Genomic DNA, 17,383 nt, shown 5'->3' with positions numbered 1-17,383 from the left:
CTCTCCTCTTACTCCCTTTTGTGTTAAACTTTATGACTAGGCAGAGATGTAAGGGGTAGCTGAAGGTTTGAGGCTGACCCGGGAAGAAGGAGTCAGGAGAGGCCGTAGACCCTGGGGGATGGGAGACTCTTCCTCCGCACCTTTATCCTGAATGCATTGTGGGGATGACAAGGGAAGGGTAGGAGCTGTCAGGCGAAGGCAGAGGGTAGGCCCGGGGCCGGACCTGTCAGTTCTGGATGCTGGAGAGCCCTTGAAAAGCCGTGTCACCAGGCATTAAAGGGGCCGGACGCAACACTGCCAGAGAGGAGGCAAGGCAGCCCCAAGCCGGAAAACTTTTATTTGCTGTACACTCAAAGGTCATCTCATGCTTTCACACCAGTCCACAGCCTGTGCTCCTGTGACCACTCGGGCTCAGCTCTGGCCCTGCTGCTGTTGCTGCTGATTGTCTTCCTCTTCTTCCTGGCCCTCGGGTGGGGGTGGGGGTGGTTCCTCCATCCCTGAGGAGGACGCCAAGAGCTCCCCGGAGGACCCTGACAGGCGGAAGACCACCGGGATCTGGGCCAGGGCTGGGTTGGTCTCCTGCAGGCTCTGGATCCACTTGGCCAGCGTGGCCTGGTCATGGGCACCTGCCACGCATATGGCGAAGATAGGGCCTTCCTCCGCTGTTGGGAGAGACAGGCCCTCAGTTTGTGCAGTGGGGACGGGAGCAGCCCCCTCATGCCTACACCCCTTTCAGGCCAAGGATGGGGGCTTTAAGCTCCCTTTTGCCTTTTGCATGTCTCCAAGTCTTTGCACATGCCCTGCTTAGCCTGCCCATCACATGCTTCACCTGGGTGATGCCTCCTAGTTCTTCAAGGTTCCACCAGGAAATCCTCCTGACTCCCACCTGAGGCTGAGTTGTGTGCTCCTCCCCGGGGTCCCCAAGAATATAACTTGGGTCTGTTCCATCACTGGTCTGAGGGGAGGGACTGGGCCTGTCTGGGTCATGCCCAGCAGCCAGCACAGACGTGCTCCAAAAATGTTTGAAGGAGGAAATGACCGAGGGCTGACAGGTCTGGAGCCCCTGAGTGGTGAGTCTCCTACTTTCCTGGTTTTGTGTGTGTATGTGTGTGTACTTGGGCCTCTACTGGGTCTGTGTGTGTGTGTAACTGGACTAGGTCTCAGCCTGGGCCCCCTCCCTTGACTCAAGAGGCGGCACCCCATCCCGTGTTTGGAATCCTACCCATCCCAGTTTTTACCTTCTTCGATCTTAAACTCGTAGTCATCCCAGCTGCTCCTCCCATAGGCCAGGTCTAGCTGCATGGGGTAGTACAGGTTCCACTCCTCTGGAATCTCCTCCACTTCCTACCCCAGGGGTTGGGGCGGTGCAGGCAGAGTCAAGAGGCCCAGGATGTTGCAGCCACCTGCCGCCTTTCCCCTGGCCCCAGCCCTCCCATTCCCCTATCCCCCTCCCCGCCTCTCAGCCAACTCACTCTTCCCACCCCCGACTCCTGCTTTGGGCCCTCACCCTCTCCTCGGGGGACAGCAAGTCAGCTCTGAGGATGTGGTAATAGACACATTTGTCTCGAAGCCACAGGGAGAAGGGACCCTCAACGAAGATCGGGCGGGCCGGGTTGTGGAGGGCCAGGGCGGCCTGCTGATCAGGACTCTGGATTCCTGGTATGGAGACATATATACCTGGGGCATCCTGGCTGAAGGGCTGTGCCCAAAGGCCCAGGGAGCCCACACAGCAGGTCCAGTGAGAACCCAGAGCCCATCCCTCTGGCAGGACCTTACCTACGATGTGCGGCTCTGTGGGATCCACTGCATCTGTGGAGTCTTTGGACAAAGGCATCTGCAAGGCAAGTAGGGATGGAAGTTTGCAGCCCCGGGGGTTCCAGTGAATTCAGGGCCCCTCTTGGGCCTGTCTATTGGGCCTCCCACAATCACTCAAGCCCACTGCCTTCTGGCTCCTATCTAATTGGGCAAAGAGCCGCTGACCCTGGAGATGCTCACATGGAGGGAACCCTGGAGCTGGCCCAGCTGCATTAAAATCCTGGCTCTGCTGCTGTCTGCATGACCTTGGCTAAGTCACTGTGTGCCTCAGTTTCCCCAGTTCGAAACGGGGGCAATAACAGCACTTAGTTGAGATGGTTCTAAAACGCTGAGAACGATGCCTGGTACATGCTAAGTGCTCAGTTGCACGTGAAATTTAAGAAAGAAAAAGAATTTCATGCGAACAGAATATTCCAGGAGGAGACACAAGAAGCAAGTCAGTGTTTGCCTCTATGGAGGACAGGGAGGGAAAGAATAGCTTTTAGTATCTTTCTAATTTTATACTCTGAAATGCATTTTGTTTGCCCTCCCTTCTCACACTTAAGGTGGCTTACTACACCATTGTGCGTACCTCACCCTTTCACTTTTTCCACAAGTCTTTGATTAAGGTGGACACAGACAAGTCCATCTTGATGGTTACTTGGTTGTTTCCATTTTAAATCTAGGTTATGTCAAACAACAAGGGCCTACTGTATAGCACAGGGAACTATATTCAATATCTTGTAATAAACTATAATGGAAAAGAATCTGAAAAAATATATATACATATATGTGTGCATGTATATATAAAACTGAATTACTTGGCTGTATACCAGAAACTAACACAACGTTGTAAATCAACTCTACTTCAATAAGGCAAGAATAAAAAAAAAAATCTAGGTGGTATAGGTGATCATTTTACCACGTTTCTAAACATTCTGAATGCACTTTTAATAATGAGACAGGAAAAAGGGGATATTTAAATACAAAGGATATATATGCAAAAAAAGGGGGGGTACACATCTGCATGCAAATGCATAGATCTCTCAGGAAGGAGACTTGGAAGTGGTTACCTCTGGGGAAGTAGCCTGGGGAATTTACCTCTGGAGAAGTAGCCTGGGGGCTAAAGGGTCAGGGTAGGAGAGGGGAACTCTTCTTGTTCTTGTGTACTGTTTCGCTCTTTTTTTTTTTCCCTGCCGCGCAGCATGCAGGATCTTAGTTCCCTAACCAGGGATCGAACCCAGGGCCACAGCAGTGAAAGCACAGATTCCTAACCACTGGACCACCAGGGAATTCCCTTTAATGCATTACTTTAAAAAAAGAAGAAATGAGTTCAAAACTGCACTTTCTCTGCATTGTGCTGTCTCGCCTGGACACCGCCTCACCACTCTCCGAGCCCCTCTGTCGTCTGAGCCTTGCCCCTCATTCCAACACCATCCACATGGCCGCCAGGGGGCACTTTCAGAATTGCAAAGCTTTCCAGAAACTTGACTCTCACCCCAACCCTCCTCTTCTTAAAACCTGCCCCGTGGCCTTCTCATCACTAAACCTGGTGTCCTGTATGCCTCTTCTATCTCATCCCAACTGCCTGCTCTGGCCACAGGAGCATCTCCAGTCACTCCCAGCCACCCTCAAGCCCTGGCCCAGGCTGCTCTCTCTGCCTGAATGCTCTTCTCGCCTCTCCTGTTCTGCCTGCACCCAGCTCACCCTCACCTCCTCCAGGAAGCCATCCCTGCTCCCTTTTGGGCTCCCATCTCCCCCAGCCGTTCTGAGATAAACCATTATCCGGGGTCAGCCTCCTGGACCAGACAACAAGTGCTGTGAGGGGGCTCTCTTTTGATCCCCTATGTGGCCTGGCATGAGTGGGACCCCCAGAATATGGGGACTATTTCATTTAGTCATTTGACAAACAGCTGTGGAATGTCAGCTTTGTGCCGGAACCCATGCTGGGCTTTGGGAGACACAGGGGAAACTGAGTCATGGGGAACCAAGCTCAGCCAGGGCGGTCAGGAAGGGGTCCTGATGAAGGGTTGGTGGAGCTCAGTCCTGAAGAAAGTAAAGTCCCCAGGGAAGGGTGTTCCTGGCAGAAGGAACAGCAAGCACAAAGGCCTGTGAAGGGAGCTGGTGCAGATTGTTCAAGGAACAGAAAGGCCATGCCCCGAACACAGTGAGTGTGGGGAGTGGGGCAGGAGCAGAGGTCAGAGGTCAAGCTGTGCCAAGGGCCCTGGAGTCTAGTGGCGGCTCCTCCAGGGAATCACAGCCTGTCTCACCACAATCTCTCGGGGTTACTGAAGGGGGCCCTGCCCTGGGGAGGTGGCCGAGGGTGTGCACGGGGCTGGATACCTGGTAGATGGTGACCCTGGCGCTGAGGTCGGGCTCCATGTGCCGCAGGGCCAAACTGGCCAGGTCCACTGGGTCCTGGGGCAGGTCCCGGGGCACAGGGAAGGGGTTGATATTCTTGAAGCGGGTGAACCACAGCTTCATGCGCACAAACTTGAGCATCGGGTAGCTTTTGCGTCCAAATATCTGAATCAGCAGGAACTCCGTCTCCTTGTTGGGCATCACCCCTGTGCCAGGCAGATGCAGGCAGAGCCTCAGGGAGGGAGCAGAAGACGCAAGGGATGACGGGAGAGAGAGGTGAGCAAGAGATGGGGGTGGGTGGGCGGAGGAGGAAGCCAGACAGAGAGACAGAGAGGAGAGGAGTCAGAGCCAAGGGGCCATGGAGGGCCTCGAGACCCTGGAGAGGGAGGTGGCCCTGCCTCCCTCTTCCCACCCCCATCTGGCCTGCTGGCCTCACCGTGGTTCTCCATCTGCTCCAAGACAGCGATCCCGCACTCCTGCTGCCGTGGGTAGTGGAGGAAGATGCTGTGGAAGACGTTGCGAGGCCGGAAGACCTCCTTGGGGAAGATGTCGAGCAGCAGGTTGTAGACAGCCAGGTCCCGCTCGACGCCGTACTCACGCATCTTGCGCAGGGCCAGGTAGATGAAGTCGACGTGGCCCCGCTTGTGTACATTGTACTGCGTAAAGTTCTGCACCGCCTGCACGAAGCTCGCCTTGTCCCGCTCCCCATCCGGCGCCTGCCTGAACAGCTCCTCGTGGGGTGCCAAGGCCTTGACGGGCCCCCTTGGGGGCTCAGGTGGGCGTGGGACCAGCGACGAGTCAGGGTTGTGGGCGGCTGCGCTGCAGCGGAGGCCCCGCGGGGCCAGGGGCGGCACCTGCGGATAAAGAACCACTGCTGGAATCTGGCGCCTCCCAGTGCCCATGGGAGACTGCCAGGCCGGCTCTCTGCAGGGAAAGGTGCCAGCAGGCATCCCTAAGGGCGTCTGAAGGAGCGTGGTGCCGTGGTTACAGACCCATGATCAGGCACCATCACAAAGTGTGAGACAGCTGTGGTAAAACCCCAACGGAGGCCACGTTCACCACGATGACACACGTCCTCTGACGCAGCAGTCCTGCATCTGGTATTTAAACTGGACAGCTCCGAATGCATCTGTGCCAAACGACTTTTGTGCACCCGCTCCCTCAGTGGAAATGGCCCAAATGTGTATCGGCAAGGAGATAATTTAGCAAGTGGCCAAGAACCTGGACAAGGAGCACCTACCGCTGTAAGGCACACTGAGGAGGTCTCGTGTGACCTGGACTGAGCTCCAAGGTATATCATTAAATGAAAAAAACCAAGGTGTAAAACTGTGTACAGTAGCTTCCCATCAGTGTAAAAAAGAAAAGAAAACATCTTATATATAGTTGGTCCTCATTATTTGCGAATTCCATATTTGCAAATCTGCCTACTGGCAAAAATTCATTTATAATCCCAAAGCCAATACTCTTGGCGCATTCCAGCCATTTGCAGACACAAGCAGGGGGGTGAAAAGTTATGTCACCCAGCTCCTATATTCCCAGCTGAGATGGAACAAAGCAGTGCTCTGCCTTCTTGTTTAGGCTCCCATGCTACAAATGGGAGCCTAAGCAAATATCCTTTTATTTTCATTTTATTTTATTTTATTTTTTGGCCATGTTGCATGGCTTGCAGGAACTAGTTCCCCAACCAGGGATCGAACCCGAGGCCCCAGCAGTGAAAGCACTGAGTTCTAACCACTGGACCACAAGGGATACCCAACAAGTGTCCTTTTAGAGGTTTATTTACTTCATGTTTTCTGCATCTTTTTTGTTGATTTTGTGGTTGAAAAGGGCCCCCAAGCCTGCCTAGTGTTCCTATGTGCAAGAAGGCCCTGCTGTTCCTTACAGAGAAAATACATGTGGTAGGTAAGCTCAGGCATGAGTTATAGTGCTGTTGGCCGTGAGTTCAATGTTAATGAATCAACAATGTCTATTAAATAAGATGTCTTTAAACAGAAACACACATACGACAAGGTTATGCTTGATTGGTTGATGAAAGTGTTACGATCTGAGGCTCTCAGGAACCCTACCCCATATCTGCCCTGGCAGCAATGGTTCAGTATTTGCTAATTCAGTGTACACTTTCTAGAATGTCACTGTGAATAATGAGAATCGGCTGTATGGATACATATTTTTGGCTTACGTGAAATATCGCTGGAAGGAAATACAATAGGCAGGTAATATCTTGCCTCTAAAGAGGGGAGCTAAGTGGCCAGACAAGAGAGAGATAGAGCCCTGTCGTGGTACAGCCTCAGAACTTTTTGAATTTTGAACTATATTGTCTGCTGTAATTACCTATTTAAAAATAGATTTCAGGGACTTCCCCGGTGGTCCGGTGGTTAAGAATCCATCTTGCAGTGCAAGAGACATCAGTTTGATCCCTGGTCAGGGAACTAAGATCCCACATGCCGAGGGGCTACTGAGCCCATGTGCCACAACTAGAGAGAAACCTGTGCTCTGTAACTAAGACCCAATGCAGCCAATAAATAAATACATACATATTTTAAACAGAAAAAAAAAATTTCAAAAACTGCATTGAGGACTTCCCTAGTGGTGCAGTGGTTAAGAATCTGCCTACCAGTGCAGGGGTCATGTGTTCGATCCCTGGTCCAGGAAGATTCCATATGCTGTGGAGCAACTAAGCCCCTGTGCCACAACTACTAGAGCTTGTGCTCTACAGCCCTCGAGCTACAATTACTGAGCTCATGCACTGCAACGACTGAAGGCCATGCGCCTAGAGCCTGTGCTTCTCAGCAAGAGAAGCCACCACAATAAGAAGCCCACTCACCACAATGAAGGGTAGCCCCCACTTGCCAAAACTAGAGAAAGCCCGTGCATAGCAAGGAAGACCCAACACAGCCAAAAATAAACAAATAAAATAATAAATTAAAAAAATAATATTTAAGTTAAATTTGTTAAAAAAAAAAAAAACAACTGCATTGAGGGAGTTTCCTGGTGGTCCAGTGGTTAGGACTCCATGCTTTCAATGCTGAGGGCCCGGGTTCAATCCCCGGTCAGGGAACTAACCCCACAAACCAGGCAGCACGGCAAAGGAAAAAAAAAAAACTGAGTTGAAAAAAAGAAAATGCAGTGCAGATTTTGGAGTCAGCAGGAGCCTGGGCTTGACTGTCCTCTGCCCCATGATACCCACACCCCACTCTATGGCTCAGGCCTGTCTCCCCATCTATTATGATGGTACCTCCCTTGGGTCAAGGAGATCTTATTCCCCAGAGTGGGGAGTGCATGCTGCTGGGAGCAGGCCAGGTCCCCCCGAGAACACAAGTGGGCAAACTACAGTCTGTGGGGCAAATCCAGTGAGCTATGTGCTTTTGTCAATAAAGTTTTATTGGAACACAGCCATATGCATTCATTATGTCTGGTCTGGGGCCGCTTTGTGCTGCAGTGGCAGAGTTGAGTAGTTGTGACAAAGACCACATGGTCCACAAAGCCAAAAACATTTACTATCTGACCCTTTATGAAAACGTTTGCCAACCCCTACTCTAGATGGTACACTAATAGATTTCTTATTTTCATTTACATTGAATGTTTAAATTAGAACAGTTATACTAAGGCATCTTTTCAAATATATGTCTACTAAGAGCTAACATTTATGGAATATTCTTTTCTTTTTTTTTTTTGGCCAGGCCATGTGGCTTGAGGGATCTCAGTTCCCTGACCAGGAATTGAACCCAGGCCCCCTGCACTGGAAGCACAGAGTTCTAACCACTGGACCACCAGGGAAGTCCCTTACAAAATATTCTCATGTTCCAGGCATTGTTGAGCACTTTCTGAGAGTGAGGCTCATTTACTCTTTCCAACTGTCCACTGAAGGAGTGCCTCTTCATGTACCCATTCCACAGATGAAGAAACTGAGGCCCAGGGAGATGAAACAAGATGCCTGATGCAGCTGCAAAGCAGCAGAACTGAGATTGGAGCCCTCTGCTCTGCTGCACCCAATAGCCATCTTGATATCCTGCTTAGGGAAGGAGAAGTTTTTTTTTTTTTAAAAAAAGATGGCATTCATTTAAAGTGAAAGTGTAGGCAACTAATCCTACAGGTGATATGTACATAGGGCAGAAGGCAGAAAAGAAGCTCTAGGATGCCCCAAAGAAGGGGACACACCACAAATGAGATAATGCAAATAAAATGCATAGCACAGGGCCTGGCCCAGAAGTGCTCAGTAAGGGAGCCATTAATATTATCACCATCCAAGGGGCTTCCTGGGTGGCGCAGTGGTTAAGAATCTGCCTGCCAGTGCAGAGGACACGGGTTCGATCCCTGCTCCAGGAAGATCCCACATGCCGCGGAGCAACTAAGCTCATGCGCCCAAAAAAAAAAAAAAAATTATCACCATCCTTGTTGCAATCCATGGCCATTGATCAACCTGGGCCATCTGGTCACTAGTAAGGGAAGGCAATTCAATTTTCTGCTCAAATCTTTGCAAGTGAATGCAGGAGTTACCCAGAGTCACCACCCAAATCTACTCAGCTCAGACCTTCTTAATTTCAAATTCAAGCCCCTCACCCACGGGGGCACCAACACTTCTGAAAATGAGTAAGAGACATGGAAGTTCCCTGGTGGTCTAGTGGTTGGGATTCAGCACTTTCACTGCCGGGGCCAGGTTCAATCCCTGGTCACGGAACTGAGATCCTGCAAACCATGTGGTGCAGCCAAAAAAATTAAAAATTTTTTTTAAATTTTAAAAATAATAATAATAACAAGTAAGAGACATTCAACTGGCCCTCGGAGCAGACAGGCCAGCTCAGACCACACACCCACCCCCATCTCGCCAGAGCTGGCTTCACTGGGTGGATAGTGAGGGCTTGGTAGCAAATCCTAGGCCTGCCTGCCTGTCTCCACCCCAAGACTGGTGGTTACCTGAGAGAAGGGGGCTCCAGTGAGGGCGGTGCTACAGATGCCTCCCCAGCCCCGAGTGAGGCCCCGGGCCAGCAGGATGGCTTGGGCCCAGCTCATGCCTTTGCCTGTCGGACCACCACCTGGGAAGAGAGAAGAGAGAGCATCAGCCTGGCAGCCCACCCGCTAAAGGCAATGAGACCCCTCTCTTGGGCAGAGGTCATGTCCCAGACTGCATGGCTAACTCACCAGCTCCACTGGTCTCCTCATCCACAAGATGGAGCAGAAGTGAATGTTATAATCAAGGGTCCCTATTCTGTGGGCCAAACCCTTCAGTATCTGGAGGACTTTGCTCCTGCATTGGTCCCCCTCCCTACCAGATCATTCTGTTTTAATAGCTTTATTCACATACCATACAGTTCACCCTTAGTATAAAATTCAATGTTTGTTCAGTAGTTGACCCTTGAACAACACCGGTTTGAACTGTGTAAGTCCACTTATATGCTGATGTTTTTTTGATAAATATGTACTAGAGTACTACATGACCTGTGGTTGGGTGAATCTAAGGACCTGGAACTGTGGATACGAAAGGCCAACTGTAAAATTATATTTGGATTTTTAACTGTGTGGAGGGTCAGCACCCCAACCCCTACATTGTTCGAGGATCAACCGTATATTCACAGAATTGTGCAATCATTTCTAAATCTAATTTTAGAACACTTTTGTAACCCCCCCCCCGAAAAAAAACCTATACCCATTAGCAGTCACTCTCATTTCCTCTCACCCTCAACCCTAGGCAACCCCTATTCTACTGCCTATAAATTTGCCTACTCTGGGAATTTCATATAAATGGAATCATGTAACACGGGCTCCTTTGTGACTGGCTTCTTTCACTTAGCATGTTTTCAAGGTTTATCCACGTTGTAACATGTATCAGACTTCATTCCTTTTAATTGCCAAGAAATTTTCATTACATAGGTTTAACCATATTTTATTTACCCATTCAATTGATGAACATTTGGGGTTCGTCCCACTTTTTGACTATTACAACGATTGCTGCTATGAACACTTGCGTAGTTTTTGTGTGAACACATGTTTACACTTCTCTTGGGTATGTACTTAGAAATCAAATTGCTGGGACATATGGTAACTCTATGTTTAATCATTTGAGAAACTGCCAAAGTGTTTTCCAAAGTGGCTGCACTGCTTTACATCCCCACCAGCAATCTACAAGGGTTCCAATTTCTCTGCATTCTTGCCAATACTTGCTGTTGTCTGTCTTTTTGATTACAGACATCCTAGTGGATGTGAAGTGGTATCTCATTGTGGTTTTGACTTGCATTTCCCTAAAAATTAATGATGAGCATATTTCATGGGCTTATTGGCCATTGTGTATTTTCTTCAGAGAAATGCCTATTTAGATCCTTTGTCCATTTAAAAATCAGGTTATTTGTATTATTGAGTTGTTTATATATTCTGGATACTAGACCCTTATGATTTACAAATAATTTCTCCCATTCTTTGAGTTGTCTTCTCAGTTCCTTGATGTTATCATTTGCAGCACAAATGTTTAATTCCAATGAAATCCAATTTCTGTTTTTCTTTTATAGCTGTGCTTTTGATGTTTTATCTAAAACACTATTGCCTGGCCCAAGGTGTTGAAGATTTACTCCTATGTTTTCTTCTAGGAGTTTTAGTTCTTACATTTAGGTCTCAGATTCAGTTTGTTTGTTTTGGCCACGCCTTGTAGCTTGCTAGGATATTAGTTCCCCCACCAGGGATCGAACCCGTGCCCCCTGCAGTGGAAGCTCAGAGTCCTAACCAACGGACCACCAGAGAATTCCCCTCTGATCCATTTTGAATTAATCTTTGTGAATGGTGTGAGAAAGGGGTTCATTTCATGTAGATATCCAGTTGTCCTAGAACTATTTGTTGAAGAGACTGTTTTTTTTCTCCTTGTCACTCTTTTTCTTAAAAAATTTTTTATTGGAGTATAGTTGCTTTACAATATTGTGTTAGTTTATACTGTACAGTGAAGTGAATCAGCTATATGTATACACATATACCCTCTTTTTTTGGATTTCCTTCTTATTCAGGTCATCACAGAGCATTCAGTAGACTTCCCTGTGGTATACAGTAGGTTCTCATTAGTTATCCATTTATACATGTACTAGTAGTATATATATGTCAATCCCAATCTCAGGGATGAATCCCAATTCATCCCCTCCCTTTCCCCCTTGGTATCCATAGGTTTGTTCTCTACATCTGTGTCTCTATTTCTGCTTTGTAAATAAGATTGTCCATATCATTTTTTTCAGATTCCACAAATATGTGTTAATATACAATATTTGTTTCTCTTTCTGACTTACTTCACTCTGTATGACAGTCTCTAGTCCATCCATTCTCCTTGTCACTCTTGTTGAAAATCAACTGACCATAAATGTAAGGGTTTACTTCGGGGCTCTCAATTCTATTCTATTGATCTATATGTTGAACCTTATGTCAATACCACACTGTTGTGATTATTGTAGCTTTGTAGGTTTTGAAATTGGGAAGTGTTAATTCCTCCTATTTTTTTCTTCTTTTACAATATTATTTGGCTATTCTGGATCCCCCACTATTACATATAAATTTTGGAATCAGCTGTCAATTTCTGGAAAAAAAACCAGCTGGGATTCTGATAGGGATTGTGTTGAATCTGTAGACTAGTTTGGGAAATATTGGTATCTTAACAATATTGTCTTCTCGTCCATGAACATGGGATACCTCTCCATTAATTTAGATCTTCTTTAATTTCTCTCAACAATGTTTTACAGGGACTTCCCTGGTGGCGCAGTGGTTAACAATCTGCCTACCAATGCAGGCGACACAGGTTCGAGCCCTGGTCCGGGAAGATCCCACATGCCATGCAGCAACTAAGCCTGTGCGCCACAACTACTGAAGCCCACGCGCCTAGAGCCCATGCTCCACAACAAGAGAAGCCACCACAATGAGAAGCCCATGACACTGCAACGAAGAGTAGCCCCGGCTCGCCACAACTAGAGAAAGTCCTCGTGCAGCAACTAAGACCCAACACAGCTAAAAATAAATAAATTAACTACAAACAAACAAACAAAACAATGTTTTACAGCTTTCAGTGTAGAAGTCCTTTACTTCTTTTGTCAAATTTATGCGTATCTTATTCTTTATGAAGCTATTGTATAATTTCATTTTCACATTGTTCATTGCTAGTGTACAGAAACACAATTTATTTTTATGTGTTGATTTTGTATCTTGCAACCTTGCTGAACTTGCATTAGTCCTAATACAAGGGTGAGTCAAAAATTATCCGCACTCCAGTTATATTAAAACTCCTGTTGGCTGCGCTGTCTTAGCGCTTTCTGTTTAAGGCTACTGAATCCCCAGTCACTGCTGTGCAGGTGTGAACGTGTTACATCAGTTCATTTGCAACTGTGGTTTGAGCAAAAACGGATGCCTCACTTGTGATTTGCACGAAAGAACAGTGTGAAGTGATTCATTTTTTGTGGTCTGAGGGTGTATCTCATGCTGTTATTTGTCGAAGACTTTGTGCGCGGTATGGAGAAAGTGTTTTGTCACAAAGAAGTATGTATGGACGGATGGAGATGCTTATTGAAGACCTGAAGCCTAAACTTTGGATTAAACGCAGAGAACTGTTAACCAAGGGTGTTGTGATCTTGCATGACAAAGCACACTTCTGCCCACACTGTCGACACTCTTGAAAAACTTCGTTTTGAGGTGTTAAAGCATCCTCCCTATAGTCCTGATCTTGCTTCATCAGGCTTTCACCCGTTTGGTCCCCTGAAAGCAGCCCTACGAGGATGAAGATTCACTTCTGATGAAGAAGTGAAGACAGTGGTGCATTCATCGCTCATGCTCAGCCTAAAACATTTTTTAATGAGGGAATACGAAAGCTTGTTGACAGATGGACAAAGTGTATTGACAAGCAAGGAGATTATGTCAAAAAATGATGTATTTGTCTTTTCTAAAAGTTAATTAAAATAAATTCTACAGCCAGAGTGAGGATAATTTTTGACTCACCTTCATAGTTTTTTAAAAAATTGGATTCCCTGGGATTTTCTACATACAAGATCATGTTATTTGCAAACAGAGATAGTTTTACCTCTTCCTTTCTAATACGGATGCCTTTTATTTATCTACTTATTTTTTGCCCAAATGTCCTTGCTGGACCTCCAGTACAATGTTTTGAATAGAAGTGGCCAGGGTGCACACCCTTGTCTTGTTTCTAATCTTAGGGGGGAAAGCATCCAGTCTTTCATCATTAAATATGATGTCAGTTGTGGGTTTTTCACAGATAACCTATCAGGTTGAGGATATTCCTTTCCACTGCTTGATGCTGAGTATTTTTTATCAGAAAGAGCATCAGATTTTGTCAAATGCTTTTTTTTTGCATCTATTGAACTAATCATGTGGTTTTTGTCTTTTAATCTATTAATATGGTGTCTTACATTAATTGATTTTCAAATGTTAAACTCATCTTGCATTTCTCGCATAAAGTCCACTTGGTCATGGTGTACAATTCTTTTTATATGTGGCTAAAATCGGTTTGCTAGTATTTCGTTGAGGATTTTTGCATCCATATTCATAAGAGATATTGGTCTGTACTTTTTGTTTCTTGTCATGTCTGTTTGGTTTAATATCAGGGTAATGCTGGCCTCATAAAATGAGTTGGGAAGTACCTAGATAACTCTTATCACCATTTAAACTTCCTCTAGCATCTCCTGCCACCTCTGCTCCACATCTCTGCCCCACTTATGGCACAGCTTCTCCCAAGAGGTGTCTACATGCTATGCTCCCTCCTTATTCTCTCCAACTTGGCTGCTGCCCCAACCACTCCACTGACACCACTCCTACACCTTGTATGTTCTACATTTAACACAGACTGGTTATTTCTTTGGCTCATTTTCCTCAATTTCTCATAAGGATCTGGCATAGATGAGGTCCTCCTCCAACCTTGACACTCTTGATTTTCTCCCTAGCGCCCAGGCGTGTTTCTCAGCCATTCAGCAAGATGTGCTTCCTTCTCTAAAGTTTGCAATGTTTGCAAACTTGAATTCACAGATGAATCACCGAGGATCTCATTAAAATGCAGATTCTGATTCAGCAGGTCTGGAGTGGAGCCAAAGACTGTACCTCTAACAAACTTCCAAGTGATGCTGATGCTACTGGTCTGGAGACCACATTTTGAATAATAAGGCTGCAAAGAGTCCCACGTTCTGAATTTATATATCTGCTACCTTAAGGCATCATTCAACTTCCAAGAGAGGTGTTCCTCTCCTCTCTATATTCCTGTAGGCAGCTCTAATGATTCTTAAACTTTGTTCATATTAGAATTATCTAGGGAGCTTTAAAAAAAATCCCCTCGCTCAGGCCATACCCCAGATATACTGAATCAACATATCTAGAGATAGGGCCCAGGTATCAGCATTTTAAAGCACTCCAATGACTCTAACATGCAGCTGAGATTAAGACCTTAATCTAAACCTTTGCTATTCAAAGTGTGTTCCAGGGACCAGCTGCATTGGTATCAACATCTAAAGGCTTATTAGACATGCAAGGTTTCAGCCCTAACCCAGACCTGCTGAATCAGAATCTGCATTTTCACAAAAGTCCAGGTTTCTCCTCTGTGTGCTAAAGTCTGAGAAATGATGATCTATGTGCTGATAGCTTCCAAATGTTTATCGCCAGTCCTGAACTCCAGCCTCCATACCTAATAGCCACTTTGGCATATTCCCCAGCCATCTCAAACTTATTTTGCTCCAAATTTATATCCCTGCTTAAACTTGTTCCTCCACATCCTAGCTAATGACATCACTGTTGCTAAGTCATTCAGACCACAAACCTGGGAATTTTGAGTCCACTGTGTCCCTCACTCCCCCATCCAATCCATCAGCTAATCCTGTTGACTACTTCCAAATCCACCTCAAACGCATCCATTTCTCTCCATGTGCAGGCCACCACTCCAGTCCATTACGTCTTTTCACCTACCCAGCCTCACATTTCTTTCCTTGCCTGCCTCCAGTCAGTTCTCCCCCAAGTGGTCAGAAGGAGCTTCTTAAAATGTAAACTAAATTCTGTGTTCTCTGCCTAAAATCACTAATGATATATGATAACACAGGATAAAATCAGGCAGGGTCGGCCCCTCCAAACTCAACTCTTATTACTGGCAGCTCCAGCTACACTGTTTCTTAAACAAGCTGACTTTATTCTAGACTCAGAGTCTTTGGACTTGCTTTTCCCTGATGAATGCATTTTAACAATTATTAGCATCTGAAATCACATGTTTCATTTATTTCTGATTTGTTCAATGCCTGGCTTTCCGAGGAGATCGGAGATTTTTGTGGGTCTGCCTTACTGCTGTGTCTCCAGCACCTGGGACAGTGCCTGGTATATGGTAGGTACCCAACAAGTATCAGTTCAATGGGAAGAGCTAAATTTCTACAAAACTAAAAATTGGAACCCCTAGGCAGGGTGTACTTGCAGCGGCTCTGAGGCTGGCTGTCAGGATTTTGAGTCCCTTGGGAGAAAGGGACAGACGCGGGGTCGAATTCCTGCCTAGCTGCCGACGTACGGCGTGACCTTGGGAGAGGACTTTAACCTCTCTGAGCCTCAGCTGTCTCATCTGCAAAATCAGAGATTAGGGATGTGGGGAGGCGGGTACACAGAGGGCGGCTTTTCCCAGCACACACCCGACCCGTACCCCGAAAGGTCACAGTGCCCTCTCCCTGCAGCCGCTGTCCTCCGGGGCTGCCCTCCCGCACCGCCAGCTCAGAACGGGCCGCCCCGGGGCCCAGAAGTTCGCGCTTGCTTCCCCACGCGCTACCTACCTACTCACGCGGCTGGCCGCGGAATCCCGGCCGGCTCTGCCTTGCCGCTGGGCGCCGCCATGTTGCACGGAGATTTTCCGGGTCACGGGCCTCCAGGCAGACAGCAAATCAAAAACACCGGTTTAGAGAGGTCCCGCCCCAAAGGGAAGAACACCAATAGGAAGGCGGAAAGACCTTGGTCCCGCCTCGTAATATGCCAGGCCCCGCCCCCAACGAGGCACGCAGCGCCCCCGACCTAGGCGGCAGTGTGGTTCGCGATGGAGTGACTGCTCATTTCCCAGGCTGGGAGGCTGGACTTGGGGGGCCTGTGAATCCAACTGGCAGCCCCAGTTTTCCCACCTGAAATGTGGGAATCAAATTTTAAAGGTGGAAGTGATGTGGATTCCTTTATTTGTTCACCAAACATTTGAGCCAGGCGCTGAAGTGAAGGAGACAGACTCTGCTAATCTAGTTTCCTGGGTCTGGGCTAATGTTTAACCCAGCTGTGCCCTGGTTGTCTCACCCCTGAAATGGGCCAATTATAATAACCTTATAGGTTTTGCTTTGTTTTTTCTTTTTCTTTCTTTCTTTTTTTTTTTTTTTAGATTTAATTGTTTTTATCTATGCAAGACAGCCATATAAGTGTATGCTGTCTTTTTCTGTTTTTTGTTTTGTTTTTGTTTCAGCCGTGCTATGCGGCTTGTGGAATCTTAGTTCCCTGACCAGGGACTGAACCTGTGCACCCTGCAGTGGAAGCATGGAGTCCTAACCATTGGACCTCCAGGGAATTCCCTATGCTATTTTTTTTAATTAATTAATTTATTGATTTATTTTAGGCTGCGTTGGGTCTTGGTTGCTGCATGTGGCTTTCTCCAGTGGCAAGCGAGGGCTCCTCTTCCTTGTGATGCGTGGGCTTCTCATTGTGGTGGCTTTTCTTGCTGCAGAGCATGGGCTCGAGGTGTGTGGCCTTCAGTAGGTACAGAACACAGGCACAGTAGTTGTGGCTTGCGGGCTCTAGAGCACAGGCTCAGTAGTTGTGGCGCATGGGCTTAGTTGCTCCACAGCATGTGGGATCTTCCTGGACCAGGGCTTATACCCATGTCCCCAGCACTGGCAGGCAGATTCTTAACCACTGCGCCACCAGGGAAGTCCCTCCTTATGTTATTGTTATTATGGGGGACTCACCCTAACACGTCCCTCCACCTCCCTCACTGGGAGGGCATGGAGTCTGGTTTGACACCTTGGGCCACTCTCATGGAGGGCTGAGTCCTGTAGGGTTGTGTGTGTATTCATGATTTTGTGTGTGTGTGTGTGTGTGTGTGTGTGTGACTGTAATGTTGGGGTGATAGTGTGGAGGTTTTCATGTGTTTTTGTAGCATCTCAAAACTCGAGCAAAGTTGTGTAGGTTGTGTGTGGCTGTGTGAGTATAGGTCGGGGTGGTCCCCATATGTGTGTCAGTGGGAGCCAGGCCAGTCTGGACTTTGGTGTGTGGG

The 17,383-nt window shown here is 47.3% G+C and overlaps 1 protein-coding gene across 3 annotated transcripts; it reads right to left on the bottom strand.

Annotated features, from left to right (window-relative positions):
- Positions 1–318: 318 nt before the first annotated feature.
- Positions 319–16,007, bottom strand: ECSIT (ECSIT signaling integrator). 3 transcript variants are annotated; one of them, XM_057709837.1, is made up of 8 exons: positions 15,912–16,007; positions 9,070–9,188; positions 4,592–5,009; positions 4,138–4,361; positions 1,777–1,834; positions 1,508–1,656; positions 1,239–1,344; positions 319–662 (listed from the first exon to the last, which is right to left on the bottom strand). In XM_057709837.1, exons 2-8 carry the CDS (start codon positions 9,163–9,165, stop codon positions 412–414), a joined length of 1,302 nt encoding a protein of 433 aa, XP_057565820.1. In that variant the 5' UTR covers positions 9,166–9,188; positions 15,912–16,007; the 3' UTR covers positions 319–411. The 3 variants fall into 3 exon arrangements, with proteins under 3 accessions (XP_057565820.1, XP_057565821.1, XP_057565822.1); XM_057709838.1 differs by having other exon boundaries at positions 1,239–1,296; XM_057709839.1 differs by lacking the exon at positions 1,239–1,344.
- Between the last annotated feature and the right edge of the window lie 1,376 nt (positions 16,008–17,383).

The sequence above is a fragment of the Hippopotamus amphibius genome, chromosome 15 (genome assembly GCF_030028045.1).
Source record: "Hippopotamus amphibius kiboko isolate mHipAmp2 chromosome 15, mHipAmp2.hap2, whole genome shotgun sequence".
NCBI lineage: Eukaryota > Metazoa > Chordata > Mammalia > Artiodactyla > Hippopotamidae > Hippopotamus > Hippopotamus amphibius.
Note: the sequence above shows the minus strand (reverse complement) of the source record. Positions and strands in the feature narration are given on the sequence as shown.